A 14,673-nucleotide genomic window follows, 5' to 3' on the forward strand; every position below is an offset into this window, starting at 1 on the left:
AAAACATCTACGTCTGCTTCATTGACTATGCAAAAGCCTTTGACTGTGTCAACCACAACAAACTATGGCAAGTCCTTAAAGAAATGGGAGTGCCTGATCACCTTATCTACCTCCTGAGAAATCTATATGTGGGACAGGAAGCAACAGTTAGAACTGGATATGGAAACAATGATTGGTTCAAAATTAGGAAAGGAGTATGACAAGGCTGTATATTGTCCCCCTGCTTATTTAGCTTATATGCAGAATACATCATGCGAAATGCCGGACTGTAGGAATCTGAAGCCAGAATTAAGATTGCCAGAAGAAATATCAAAAACCTCCGATAAGCAGATTATACCACTGTGATGGCAGAAAGTGAGGAGGAAGTAAGGAACCTTATAATGAGGGTGAAAGAGGAGAGTGCAAAAAACGGTCTGAAGCTCAACATCAAAAAAACTAAGATGATGGCCACTGGTCTCATCACCTCCTGGCAAATAGAAGTGGAAGATATGGAGGCAGTGACAGATTTTACTTTCTTGGGCTCCATGATCACTGCAGATGGTGACAGCAGCCACGAAATTAAAAGACGCCTGCTTCTTGGGAAGAAAACGATGACAAACCTCAATAGCATCTTAAAAAGCAGAGACATCATCTTGCCAACAAAAGTCCACATAGTCAAATCTATGGTTTTCCCTGTAGTGATGTATGGAAGTGAGACCTGGACCATAAAGAAAGCTGACCGCCGAAGAATTGATGCTTTTGAATCGTGGTGTTGGAGGAGGCTCTTGAGAGTCCCCTGGACTGCAAGGAGAACAAACCTATCCATTCTAAAGGAAATCAAGCCTGAGTGCTCATTGTAAGGACAGATCCTGAAGCTGAGGCTCCAATACTTTGGCCATCTCATGAGAAGAGAAGACTCCCTGGAAAAGACGCTGATGTTGGGAAAGTGTGAAGGCAGGAGGAGAAGGGGACGACAGAGGATGAGATGGTTGGTCAGTGTCATCAAAGCAACTAACATGAATTTAACCCAGCTCCGGGAGGCAGTGGAAGACAGGAGGGCCTGCCGTGCTCTGGTCTGTGGGGTCATGAAGAGTCGGACTAAACAACTAAACAACAACAATTTGGATATTTTCCATTAAAAGAAAAGCAACAGTGTCCAACTACATCTATTTCCTCTACAGATACACTATCTTAATCTCTGACAAGCTTAAAGGGGAATATAAAGGCACAAGAGTTTAAGTACCATGAAGAAAGAGTGCTGATGTGCCCATAACTAATTCAAGGTTTCATCGATATAAAATAATTGTTATCCCATTTCTTTAAATATGTACAGCTTAATATTGTTTCACTCACCATTCATGGCTAAATACCATTTTACATACTTGTGGGCCAAACTAGATGATACTGTTGCTTTTTATTTTTATTTAACAAGGGTGCTTCATCAAGTGATTGAAAATGTAGATTTGCTATAGCATGTGTCTCCTCACTGATGTATCCTGCATCTACAACAGCATTTGTTTTGTGACTTTGTCACTGGAACAGATGCTTAATTTGCCATTCTGATTGCTGAGGTACATAACTCTTAAGTAAAATCCCATTTTGAAAGGGAACATGGGATTATAATGTTAGATAATTTTGTATTCAGAGCCACACTCCTAATTTAAGGCAGTAACTGGTGTGTAGGGGTCTGCCAGTGAAATGACACCTTTTGTGCTTTCCCTCTGCCATTACAAGCCCTCTTTGCTAAGCTTGTTTTATATTAAGTCTTGGAAGTCTTCCCTGCAATAAAGATTTTTGTTGCTCTGAAAATACCTGCCAGTTTCCTGTTGCCAACACTAATTTGAAGCAGTGGGTAATAATAAAAAAGCTTCTCCACATAAGGATTAAAGGTTGAGAAATTGTTGAAAATTTAGATTTGAAAAGATAAGTCCTTTTCTATGTACCAAAAGAGATGTAAGCAAACATAATTATATGGTTTATCCATTTTTAAGATGAACACACTGGAAATACTGTACCACTGTTTTCATTTCCTCTGGGAGATTGTACCATCTGACAACATATTCTTCACTAAAGGAAACACAGAATAGGAAAACAGAAGTGCAGACACATCTGTGTTTCTAACAGGAAAGGACTTCCAAAATTGGATTTCTCAGGATAAATTATCATAAACCTCATAAAAAGATCAGGCTATAAAATAAAAAAGATTATTTTAAAGTTTGTGAAATAAGAGCCCTTATCTTTTAACATACTTAGCTCAAAGCTGTGTGGTATATTTTCTTTCTTACTTTTGAAATTAGAAGATTTCTGAAAAATGGAAATAACCCCAATTCCTCTAAATGCATAGCTGCTCTGAGAACAAAAAAGGAAACACAACAGCAGCAAGACCTACCTTTTACTTTGCTGTCTGGGTCTATTTTTGCTGGTTCCTGAACTGCTGTAGCTGTGGGTATTCTTTTTCCAACTCCCTACAAACAAACAAAAGATTCACTCTTTGATTTGTTTTAACTTAACAATTCCAAAAACACAAGTAATGAACAAAATACCACAATTCACACATTTCGTCCTCTGAATGAACACTACCAACAAAACACAACTGGTTTAAGTACTTCCTTTTTAACCTGTCACAATTTCCTTAAGAAGTTTAACTGGTTAGTTCATTGATCCCTCATGACCTTATAATGATATATTATTTGTGAAAGAAAATTATGCTCTATGTGCGGCCATACGGAGTATCAAATCTCTTGGCACTTGTATATCCCAGAATAACCACTTCTTAAGCCTATGTAATTTTATTGACAATTACACAAAACACCAGCATGAAGAGGGATTTAACAATGTGTTACAATTCTGTAATGGTTCATGCAAATGCTTACACTTAGTTTATGATATTTCATTTGAGATAAACAAACAAGCAAACAAAATGAAACAAACCAAATCAACAAAAACATCCCCCATTGGTAACTGACAATTCACAAGAGAAACAATATTGAATTAAAGGGTCCATGGAAGCTAGTTAGTTGGACAATATTTGGACAGACAAAAGGTAAATACTAAGAAGTTTACTGTTTGCATACTTCTAATACTGAACAAAAGAATCTCAATTAAGCAATTATGGAAGAGGACGGAATTTGCATTTCATTTATCTACTGCTGTGCTAACATCTCCAGGCAACTGAGGTTCAACAGGAAGCTGTAGTGCTGATCAGACTGATAGTGCACAACACAGAACGCACTGCCTCAAAAGGAGTAGAGGGCAACATAAAAATGTAGCTCTGGTATATTAACTCATAAAAGACAAATCTACACTGCGGTTCACGTGGCCAAAAATGGACAGAATGTTTCAAGATTCTCTTCCTTTTGAAACACACATACATACACAGACTCCCATAGAGAAGAGTATGCTTTCAGTATTCATTAATAGGAAGCACACCATTTCCAATTACAAGCATCCAGCAAGACAAGTCAAAATTTATGATGCGAGGGCAGATCTGCTCCATCAACTAATTTAATTAATTAGCTTAAATGGTGGCTTACAAAACTCATGAAAAGGAGGGAGGATGTTGTCATGTTTTAGGCTTTGTTGTATGGAAATAGAAACAGTTGATTTACTTTAAAGGGTGCAAAGACGTGACCTCAGAAATTAAATTCCTCTGGCTTTAGATGAGTGTTCTAGCAGGGTTGAAAGGATTTTTTTAAAAAAACTTGTATTTTGTTTGAAGTACTAGTAGACAGCATTGCAACCCCCATAGAACATGTCCTTTATTTCATTTCCATCACATTTTAACATTTTTTCTTATCAGTGTTTCCTGCAATACAGTCAAAATTGCACTTTTGCTTTCCAAACCAACCATATTAATTAACAGTGTCACATACAAGATAACAGGGTTTTGTAGATGCCCTTGTCATTCTCTGAGACAATAAACCAAGGATGTCCCATCTCAGGTGTTTGAATGTTAGACTTTTCATTCTCTTCAGATTTGAATAAATTACCAAATGGAAATAAAAAGAAAAATTAAGGTAATTGCTGGTAGAGCATACTTGAAGTTCTTCTATTTTCCTACCCTATTTCACTCAGAAAAAAAATACCACAACGATGAAGTCATGTACTACTGTATAGAAGTAAAGTGAGAGGTGTTCATTGCTAATCAAATCAATTACAAGGGCTTTTCCCATGCTCAAAATAGGTTCATATATACAGTATTATAAATTTGACACATTCGAATCCTATTTTAAAATTTGACCAAGAACACTTAAGAAAAAGGTGGGAGGTAAAAACACAAAATGAATCAAAATGTACTGTAATATTAGAAACAGAACTACAGGATGCCACATATACGGTACATTAATCCTAGGATATAATGATCAAACTGTCCATAGCTTTGTGTCAAACAATAGAAGTATGACATATCATAATACACTTTTATATCTAAGGCTTTTCACTTCTCATTTGCACATATCTTAATCATTTTCATCAGAAATTTCCCAGTTTAAACATAATGTTCTCTTCGCGACATTCTTCTTCCCACATGATGATTAGGTAGAAAGTGCAGAAAGCAAAACCAAACCAGCTTCCTGTTTATGTGCTGCTCTACCTTGCCCAAACTTGAATCTTCGAATTTCCTTTGACTTCAACAATTAGATAAGAAAGGTTTACTTCTCACAAGAGAAGTGAAACAAACAAACAAAAGAAAACACACGGCATTTGCATTTTTGGTTCCCCACAATATTGCCACATCCCAAACCACTCTAACTGGATTCTTCTAAATATCCATTTCTCAATGGGCCTATGCATATGAGAGATCACACCCACACACTTTGCTCACTAAAGCCTCTGGTGATACCAGCGTTCCAGAAACAGCAGTCTTGCTTTGCAAAAGTCTGCTGCAAAAATAGGCAACTTTCACTTCTTTATGAGAATAAAAAACCAGGATTTGTTTTGTCAGCAGAAACATTATGTGTCATACAAAAAGTCCCCTGCATTTCGTATTTTAAAAATCTCGCGTGTTGTGCATAATACAATGGTCAGAATCCTATTGTTTTTTTTACTGGGCATGAAGAAAAATTGTGAAGGTGTCACAACTAAATAGCAACATGCCAGTCACATGTTAGTCTCTTTTACTAATTTGCTTCATTGACAGCAAAACTTTAGAGATTCGTATCTAAATAAAATGAAAAAGTAGTTTGTTATATTAAAATTAATTTACAGTACTTTATTATACTACAGTAAGGCCAAAAGTGCTGTTCCAGCAGATTTTATCCATTTTATTTATTACTCCAATTGTTGTAACATTAAATGGTTGAATCTGCCTTTCTTCATATTTTTCAATAAGGTAGGGTTTGGGGTTCGGGAATTTACGACTGGGAAAATGGATATGGGTAGGGAAAAGGTAAAATTCTGCCTCTGTATTGCCTTTTGTATAACGCTGTTTTGTATAATTTTTGTGGTTATGTGGACTGGACTATGACACTAATAAATATTCTCTGTGTATTTTTGTGTGTATATAAAAGAAGTAAAATAAGGCAACATGAATGATGAATGATTTGTCTACAACACACAGGGAACTTATGTGGCAAAATTTTTTTAAAAAAGAAGTCAGACTTTATTCCATGCTGTCTCCTTTTCAACAGACTGTAACAAAGTAACATAATTTTCACCTAAATGTGATGTTGTAAGGGGCAAATTACCAAGTTGTGGCAGCAGCAGAGAAGCTGATGCTAGAGACTCCCAGCCAGTGAATCTGGCTGCACTTCTGACCACTCCAGTGAGGAGGCAGGATGACTAGTCTCCCTGTTCAGCTGAGTGCTGAGTGGTTAAGCAGCACACGAAGGCAGGGATGTGCTGGCCGGGCTATTACTTTTGCGACTTGTGCAATGTTACCAATGATGGACATGCATGCCACACAAAGCCTGGTGGTGAGTGGACTGGGTGGGTTCTGGGTGCAGGGAATGGATCTCCATGACACCTGTGCTGCTGCACTTTGTAATCTTATGCCCAGGGATACGAATCCAAAGCTCCCATGTCTATCCAGAGGCATAATGAAGAAAAGGATGGTTATCTTATTCTGTTCATGAAAGAGAATCAATGTACAGTTCAGACATCAAGTCAAACCCATAGTTTGGCAGTCACGCAATGGAACTGGGGATTTTTCTGTGAGAGGTGAGGAGTGACCATAAAATGGTGGTTATGTAGTTCAGTCAGTAGATGCTGTGGTGGGGAGAACTCTGGATGTTTTCACTGTATTTTATCATTACATGCAGACTCTAAACTGTGGTTAATCTTAACAAAGACTTGTTGAAACAAATCAGTTTAATAATCACTGTCTGAAATTGGTTTGCTTCAAACAAATTATAGTTAAGATTAATCACAACTGGGTGGATTTGGACGATATTGATCAAAAAAGGGAAGCAAACTTAACCTGAGCTACTCACTGCTGTGTCAGAAGACAAGGAGGGAGAGTATTTAAGTCTAAGGATTTCCTAAGCTCATTCTTGTATCACTGACCCATGATTTAGAATTCTGTCTGAACACTGCACAAATGCAAACTGTTTTCCTATCTGAAAACAAGGCTAGATTTGTTATGGTCTTCTATATATACTTGATTTTGATCTAAACACCATGGCCAACTTCCATGTGCAAAAATATATGTGACTGCTGCCCATGAGAAGGCAAACTGCACAGAGACTACACCAGTAATTTGCACTGAAAATTCTAGAAGTACTTCAAATAATGCACAGAAATTAGCTATTCCTTCCTTTGTCTCTCAAAACAAGTTTCTTTCTTTCTTTCCTTTCTAAAAGGTAGTTGTTGACGTATTTTCCTTTGCTACTTGGACAAAAATACCCAGTGCTGTCAGAGGTATTTGAGACTTTCAAATTACATGTTGCCAAGTATAATACTAAGCACTAATTTAAGATGAAAAAGGAGGGCCAAACTATGCAGAGGAATAGACATGGTAACCAGAATTAGAGGCATAACAGGTATCTTGTTCAGATATCATGCAACCTAGCTCAAGATTTACTCATTTACCAGTTACTCTGAAAGTGAAACATTATGGTCATTTCATAGGTATAATATGTATGTGTACATTGGTACTATATCTTCACTCTGTGTTGCTAAAAAGTGATTCTACAATAGCTAGCCCTGGCAGCTGAAAGATTTTTCTACATCTTGGTTCAAATTTCATATAGAAAATCAAGGTATAGAAAACCATAGAAAAATTCAGCGATGAAAAATCATACTGCCTAGGCTTAATCTTACTTTGAATATTTTCAGGGAGTGGAACCCCACCCATATTGTTCAGCTGCTGAGAGGGAATCCTTATGGAAATCTCAGAAGGCCTACAGAATTAGCCCAGGCCCCAGATGATTTCACCTTAAAATTTGCAAGCTCTCAGGGCCTAGCCATCTACAGTGATGCCCTGCTTGACGACGATAATCCGTTCCAGGAAAATCGCTGTTAAGCGAAATCGTCGTCAAGCAAAAAAAACCCCATTGGAATGCATTGAAAACCGGTTAATGCGGTCCAATGGGGAAATACCTTATCATCCAGAGAAGACCGCCAATAGAGAACCGCCGATCAGCTGTTTAAAATCGCTGTCTTCCGAAGCAGGGGTCCAGAAAACAGCCATTTTGCGAAGGGAAGCCATTTTGTGGAGCCAGAAAAAACATTGTTTTGCGAACAAACGGTTCGTGAAGCAGGGACCTAATCAACGTAAAGCGAAAAAACCCATAGGAACCATCATTTTGCGATTGCAATAGCGATTGCAAAAAAGTCATCGTCAAGCAATTTTGTCATCAAGTGGGGTCGTTGTCAAGCGGGGCACCACTGTACAGTCTAAACGACATCATGCAAATAGTGGAGGTATGGGCTATATGTGTTACATTTCTGCCTGCAGCTGACTACAATTTGGGTAAGCTAGCACTATGTTATACAGCTGTTGGTCTTTGGCTGCTCAATCTTAAAAGCTTCTGAGTCACTTTGAAGAGAAGAACAGCATATAAATGAAAATAATGAATGAATAAATAAATAAATAAATAAATAAATAAATTTAAAAAATAGCAGCTCTCATCAGCCAATATCTTTGCTTCCTAAGCAAGTTCCATGTCCATTTGGTGACTTAGGTAAGAAAAGCTCCTGTTTGCTTATTTGTGCTATTAAGACGATTTCTTCTTCCTCCTCCTCCTCTTCTGCCCAATGGAGAAATAGAAGCAAGCCATTTTTCCATTTCTAAGATCCTCCCCCCCCACACACACTTTTCTAACCCCCAAAATTAAGAAAACGTAGCTTTGATTATTCAGCTTCTGGACTGAGAACACTTGGATATTACGAGTCTCTGTTGCATCAGAGCCTACAGGCTCCACTTCCAACGAGGCGTGTTCCAATTTGTTTGTTCAGCACCAGCTGATGTCAGTTTCATAAGGCTTGTCATTGGAGGAAGCTAAGTCTCCTGACTGTATGAAGCTAAGCCTCATGATTGAAGGAAGCCTGTTTACAGAGGCTAGGTATGGGCCGTTTTGTTCTCTCCTCAGCTTACTTCCATGTATAAGACCCCCCTTAATTTTTAGTGTCATGATTTTAGGAAAAGGTAGTGTCTTATACATGAAAAAATATGGTATACACCTATGCAAGTAGGTACTAGGGTTTAGATAGCACAGTGGTTCCTAAATAAGATACCTCATATGTTATTGGAATAAACATCTTCCTGATCTTTTGAAATCTACATAGCAGGTATGTAATCTCAATGAGTGGAACATAGTTTCTTTCATGGTAAGCATTGCAGCCCTATTCTCTGGACATTCTAGTCATAGAGAACAACAGTTGTTTTTTTAACATACTATATTGTGTCCAGTAAATGAAGTTGTATTCTGAGGGACAAAGCTCCCAGGCCACAGCCCATGGGGGGTTGCCTGAAATTAATGCTTATGCTAGTTTGTTTCTTGTGGCTGACTAGTGAGGTACATCTATTACAGTATCTAGGACCACACTTCTGCAATGCAGCTTGAAATTTAAGTACTGTACACAATAACGTGCAGAAAGCCTAATTACACTAATGGCAAAGCCTATATGTGATTGGTTAACAGTTAGTAGGAATCTATTTGACATAAACAGCTTAAGGCCATCACGTTAAGCAATCCCTGTGGCATAACTCCACTTAGTGGAAGTCAGATGCAGATAAGAATCTGTAAGGACAATGAAAACCAAATACAGTATACAAACTATGGATTAACCCTTATTGAAAATTCACTCAGAACTTCAAGAAACATTGTTCTCAATTTGAATAGGTGTTGAACTGCTCCAAGATAAAGGGACAAGCAGGTATCTGTTTTTGGCAGAGTGGGGAAAGATTGCTGCAAGACACACATGTATGAACCAGCTTTCAAGGAGACTGAACTGAATGCAGTGTTCACATGGATATGGAGCTTTAGCATATGCCTAATGGATTACTATGAAACTGTCACACTGAATTAAATCTGTGCATTTAACATCCAGTTCTGCAGAAAGAGGGTAGAGATGGGATATTAGTATTCCTCTCCTGGGGAGACAAATACGAATATTGCCAACACAGGTGGCTGGACCCTTTGAACCCTTCCACCAAAACCAGCCCGGTCCACTCACCAGGCTTCATGTGGTGTGTGCATCCATCGTCAGTAACATCGCACAAATCATGGAAGCAGCCAGATTGGCGCTTCCCCATCTCCCTGTATTGCTGACCACTCAGCAGCTGAACAGGGAGACTAGTCATCCTGCCTCCTCGCTGGAGTGGTCAGCAGTGCAGGGAGACGGGGAAGTGCAGGCGCGATTATTACCAGTGATGGACAGGAGCACCATGCAAAGCCTGGTGAGTAAACCAGGCTAGTTCTGAATGAATGGAATGGACCTCCATGGCACCAGGGATGTTTATGAATATGAAGCTCCAATGTCTGAAGAAGGATCATCCTCTTACACCAGAAAATATTTCAGAGTTAGGAATAACAGTGCCAAACTGGTACAAACATACATATCATGTAAAGCTGTCCTACAAATAGATTCAGAAATATCTTCCTACTGCTCCATATTCCATAACTCAACTGCACTGAACAGCATAAGCTTACAATGATATCACCTGATACAGAAACTCCATCCTTCCCAGTGTATGACTTCCATGAATTTTTTTTTTCATTCACTATAATCACAATTGAACACAAAGCGTTTCAGTATGATACTAAAGGGCTTTTGATAGTTAATAAACAAGTTTATGTTGCTAATGTGTTTCACAATCAGATGTTATGAATTGTAGAAACAGTTCAGGAATAATCACAACAATGGAAAACAACAAATTCTAACTAGCTAAAGCTAATACTTATACACAATGCAATTTCAAAATTTTAACAGTCAAGATTCCTTAGCTCACACAGAGTATAGCTTAGACAGACAGACAGACAGAAGGATGGGCTGAACGTTTGTAGACACAAAACCCAGATAGATTCTGCAGTTGCTGAATTATATACCTCAATGACCGAGCACCACCCATCAAGCCAATTCAACCCCTGTCTTCTTTTCTTTTAGAATTGAGGTAAAAGACTTTACTGCAGACACAGAAAAGCGGGGGGTGGGGGGGGAATGATCCACAGCAGTCTTTTGACACATGGAACCAGCAGTGTATGTGTGTGTGGGGGGGGGATGTGTCAATACATTCAGCATCCTGCCCACAAACCAAACAGGAAGTCTCAGAATCTTGTCATGCAGTTTCTTCTTCTTCTTCTTTTTTAAAGAATAGAACAAAACAGTTTTGTGTGCATTAACCAATACATTAACTGTTCTCAGCAGGTCAGGAACAAGGTTTGAGCTGCTGGCTTTCCAAATACAAGGCCATGACTCCGTCTGAACCAAGCAGAAGGGAAGCATGACCAGGATGGCACCAATGCAATTTCCCCATAGGCCTGAAAGAAGAGGAGAGTGTTATCTTCAGAAGTTGGAGAAACGTCTTCAAAACCACTGAAGTTCCACCTCTTCCACAGAAAGGCAACTGGAGCTCATTAGCAGACTCCAGTCAGAGTAACCTTGGCTAGTGGACCAAAAGATTATACAGGTGCTCTTCTCACAGGAATGGCCCTTCACATACTGGTACAGAAACACCCCCACCACATTTAAGACTTAATTCAAAGATGGAGCTGGTTAGGTTTTCTAAATCTCTTCACATTTATTCCTTTGCCTATGCAGTTCTAAGGTCACCTGCAGTATTCTGTGCAGTATGCATCACTGGGTTTTCACAAATATTACCTAGATTTCTTCACAGCTGTTTGTAGCCATTTGATGGTAAATAAGACTCTGAGAGCAAAAACAGATTTCATTGATAGCTTGTCAAGAGAAGAGAAAAATCCTACATACAGATGGTGCATGAACATCACATCATGGACTTATCTTGCCTCCCAGAATCTGCCAATTAGTCTTCATTTTTGTGTGAAAGCAAAGCAAAGTGTGCTGCTTATATACCGCCCCATAGTGCTTCAAGCACTCTCTGGGCGGTTTACAAGTTAGTTATGCAGGCTACACAATGCCCCCCAGCAAGCTGGGTACTCATTTTACCGACCTCGGAAGGATAGAAGGCTGAATTAACCTTAAGCTGGCTACCTGGGATTGAACCCCAGGTCGTGAGCACAGTTTTAGCTGCAGTACATCAGTTTAACCACTGCGCCATGAGGCTACATGGCGCAGTGGTTAAACTGCTAAAGGTCTTCAGGATTTAAGCATGGGATTCCTTTGAAGTCTGATTTCTCAAACACAAATCATGTATCTTCAATGCGAACATGCTATCTACTCTAATAGTGAGTTCTTTATAATGCCTTTGGTTTCAAATAGACTTAACAAGTTTCAATAGGTATATCCACATAGAAAGTGAGTGGATGGGTTCTTCTACATATCAAAATAATGGAATAAATAAAGGTGTATCTATGCCGTTGCCCCGTCATTTTGCACTCTGCTGCTTTAGGCCATGTATAGGAATCATGTGGCCCAACTTTATGGCCTAGGGCAGTGGTTCCCAACTTTGGATCCCCAGATGCACTTGGACTAAAACTCCCAGAGGCCTCCACCACAAACTGTGCTAGCCAGGATTTTGGGGAGTTACAGTCCAAGAATATCTAGGAACACAAGATTGAGGACAACTGGCCTAAGGCTATTCCAGATCTTCCTCTGCTGAAATTATATCAGCCTAAAATGATGAATCAACACTCCTGATGGCTTCTAGGAGGGATAATTCTCTAAAAGAGGATCTTGATTTAGAAGGAAGGAAGGAAGGAGTGAGGGAGCCTTGTCTATTTTTTAAAAAACCAGAATGAACTCCCAGTCACATCCTGTTTTGGAAAAAATACTCATAAACCCACACTTGTTAACCATGTGTCCAATGTGCTCACCATCGCCAGTTAAAGCACTTCTTTCCTAGCTGGCATATTTTCATTTTGAGAGGCAACCTGAGATAATAAATAGTGCTGGGGTGCAAAAAGAAACTGGAGCTGGGGACAGAGTGTTTCCACCTGATGCATTAGTCTTTTATTTGCAGATAATTAAAAATAAAAAAGTATACTTCTTCAGTTTATTTTTTAAAGATATACTATGTCATGTGCCATCGAGTTGCATCTGACCTATAGCAAACTTAACAAGGTTTTCACCATATGTGGGTTTTTTTTTGGTACTGTCCTCCCTGCTCCTGAGTCTCCCTAGTGTAGCGGGGATTTGAATGCAAATCTTACTGAGTCCTGATTCATCACTCTAGCCACTATACCACAACTGGATCTTGTGACAAAACCAGCAGAAAACGTGTTAACCATCCCCCTCATGTTTTCTTAAAATCTTAAACATACTGGAGCTGGACTAAGAAAGCATGCCCATACATTGCTAGCAGGCCGCGAGTGTTATCTTTAACCTTGAAAGTATCTTCTGTGAAGTGGCAAGTGCTTAGATTCTCATGATACACTGAATGCATGAACCTGGAGAGGTCATGGGATGCTCTTGCAGCAGGAACCAAGTAACTGGCATTCTCTGATAGGTGGAATGAACCAGCTCATAAAGGGTAATGGGATAGAAAGTCAGCTGAAACAATGGGTCAGTAAAGCAATTCTTGAGTTCCTTCATGCTTTAACATTTAATCCAAACTGCTACTGTGCTGCACTTTGCTTATGTCTTGGAACCATGCCACTTTCCAAGTATAGCTAGCTTTTATTGTTTTTAGCAGGAAGGGTTTCTAACTGCCCCAAACTCTGAAACTGCTTTTGTGTAGCTTTATAATGGACCTGCTTCATATTATCACGATATTGCTGGAGTCAATCAGCTTACTTCTGAATTTGCATGTTTTGCTAGCTGCAATAAAAATAAAAAAATTACAGCTGTTTCTTCGTTCAGACCGTTGGAGGGGGTTGTAGGTACTAAACCCAGTGTCTTTTGCACTTGGAAGTCTTTTGAATATTTTTGTGCATTTTATTTTACCTTGCAGGGCTGGTTTGCAACCAGGAACAAAAACCTGGTTGTTTGGTTCTCTCTGGAACATCAAGGAATAAGTGGCTCAAAGATGTTGGTTCACAGGAAACTTTCCCAGTCACTGGTGCACATACTATACTTGCCTGGCAAGTACCCACACCAGGTAGCACAAGGGTAGTGTGACTGAGTGGATCCTTCTGTGGTGACTTAATAATCCTTCACAGCTCTTTCTTAAGATATATAGATGTGGGAACATAGTAATTAAATGCCTGCATAAGTTCCATGGATTCCGATGGAACTACTGTACTTCAGACTTGCTACTCTAAAGTAAGTTCCAACTAAAGTAAGCCCATTTGAATCAACTGAACTTTCAGAAGCATTAACTTACCAAATCCCTATTGATTCAATTGGATTACTCTAGTGCAACTACCAAGCCAAGCAACAGGATTTCAGCCAGTAACTAATAAAAGGAATATTAATAATACTATCCTTCCCTTACGGTTTGAAATTATGGAGAACATTTTACCTCCTCAGCATCCAGCAACTACTAACTCATACTTACATGAGCTCAGACTGAACGGAAAAGATAAAAACAAAACAAAACATGATTGCTATCATGAAACCGAGTTGAATCTTTAGCCAGCCGTGCCTTTCCCCCAAATTACAGGTACAGACAAAAGAAAGACTATCAGCCTAAGAAACATCAGAAGTCTCAAGCAACCCAATAATTTCTTAGTATGCTACACTTTTCTTGCAGCTTTTGGAACTTAAAATACCTGTGCATAAAATACGTATGTACATTTCTATATATATTTTCACTTGAGACTGTTATTAAGACACAAAGTTGCTGTACTGTGTTCAGCTACCTGAGAGTAAACACCACTGAACATATTTCCATGTAGACATGAACAGGGTCACACTATTTCCAAAGAATAACATTCTAATTCTAGTCTTTCAGTAAAGCTTGTCCTCCGTTAGTACCACTGGTATGTGTTATTATACCTTCGTACCATGGTGAAGTAGCTTTGCAACAGATTTTGAAACATACTTTACAAAGAATAGTAAAAGTATTTGGTACTTGTAACCTTTAGAAGAAAAGTAACAACAACAACAACCAGCCAACATCATTTTAAGTGCCACACAAGGTCTGTAAATTGGGTGAACACTCTCTAGAGCTACATAAATTAAGTAAGTAATTAAACATTTTATATAACTGGAAAGGCAAGGAAGAGAGAAGTGCAT

The 14,673-nt window shown here is 38.9% G+C and overlaps 1 protein-coding gene across 6 annotated transcripts in view; it reads right to left on the bottom strand.

The window, feature by feature from the left end:
- SH3KBP1 (SH3 domain containing kinase binding protein 1) overlaps positions 1 to 14,673 on the bottom strand; it is a 227,713-nt gene that overhangs the window by 48,547 nt on the left and 164,493 nt on the right. For all 6 annotated transcript variants that reach the window (XM_078390438.1, XM_078390439.1, XM_072994312.2 and 3 more), the window contains one exon: positions 2,369 to 2,444. In XM_078390438.1, coding sequence (XP_078246564.1) covers positions 2,369 to 2,444 — 76 coding nt within the window. The remainder of the gene's footprint in view (positions 1 to 2,368; positions 2,445 to 14,673) is intronic.

This window comes from Pogona vitticeps, chromosome 3 (assembly GCF_051106095.1).
Source record: "Pogona vitticeps strain Pit_001003342236 chromosome 3, PviZW2.1, whole genome shotgun sequence".
Classification (NCBI taxonomy): Eukaryota; Metazoa; Chordata; class Lepidosauria; order Squamata; family Agamidae; genus Pogona; species Pogona vitticeps.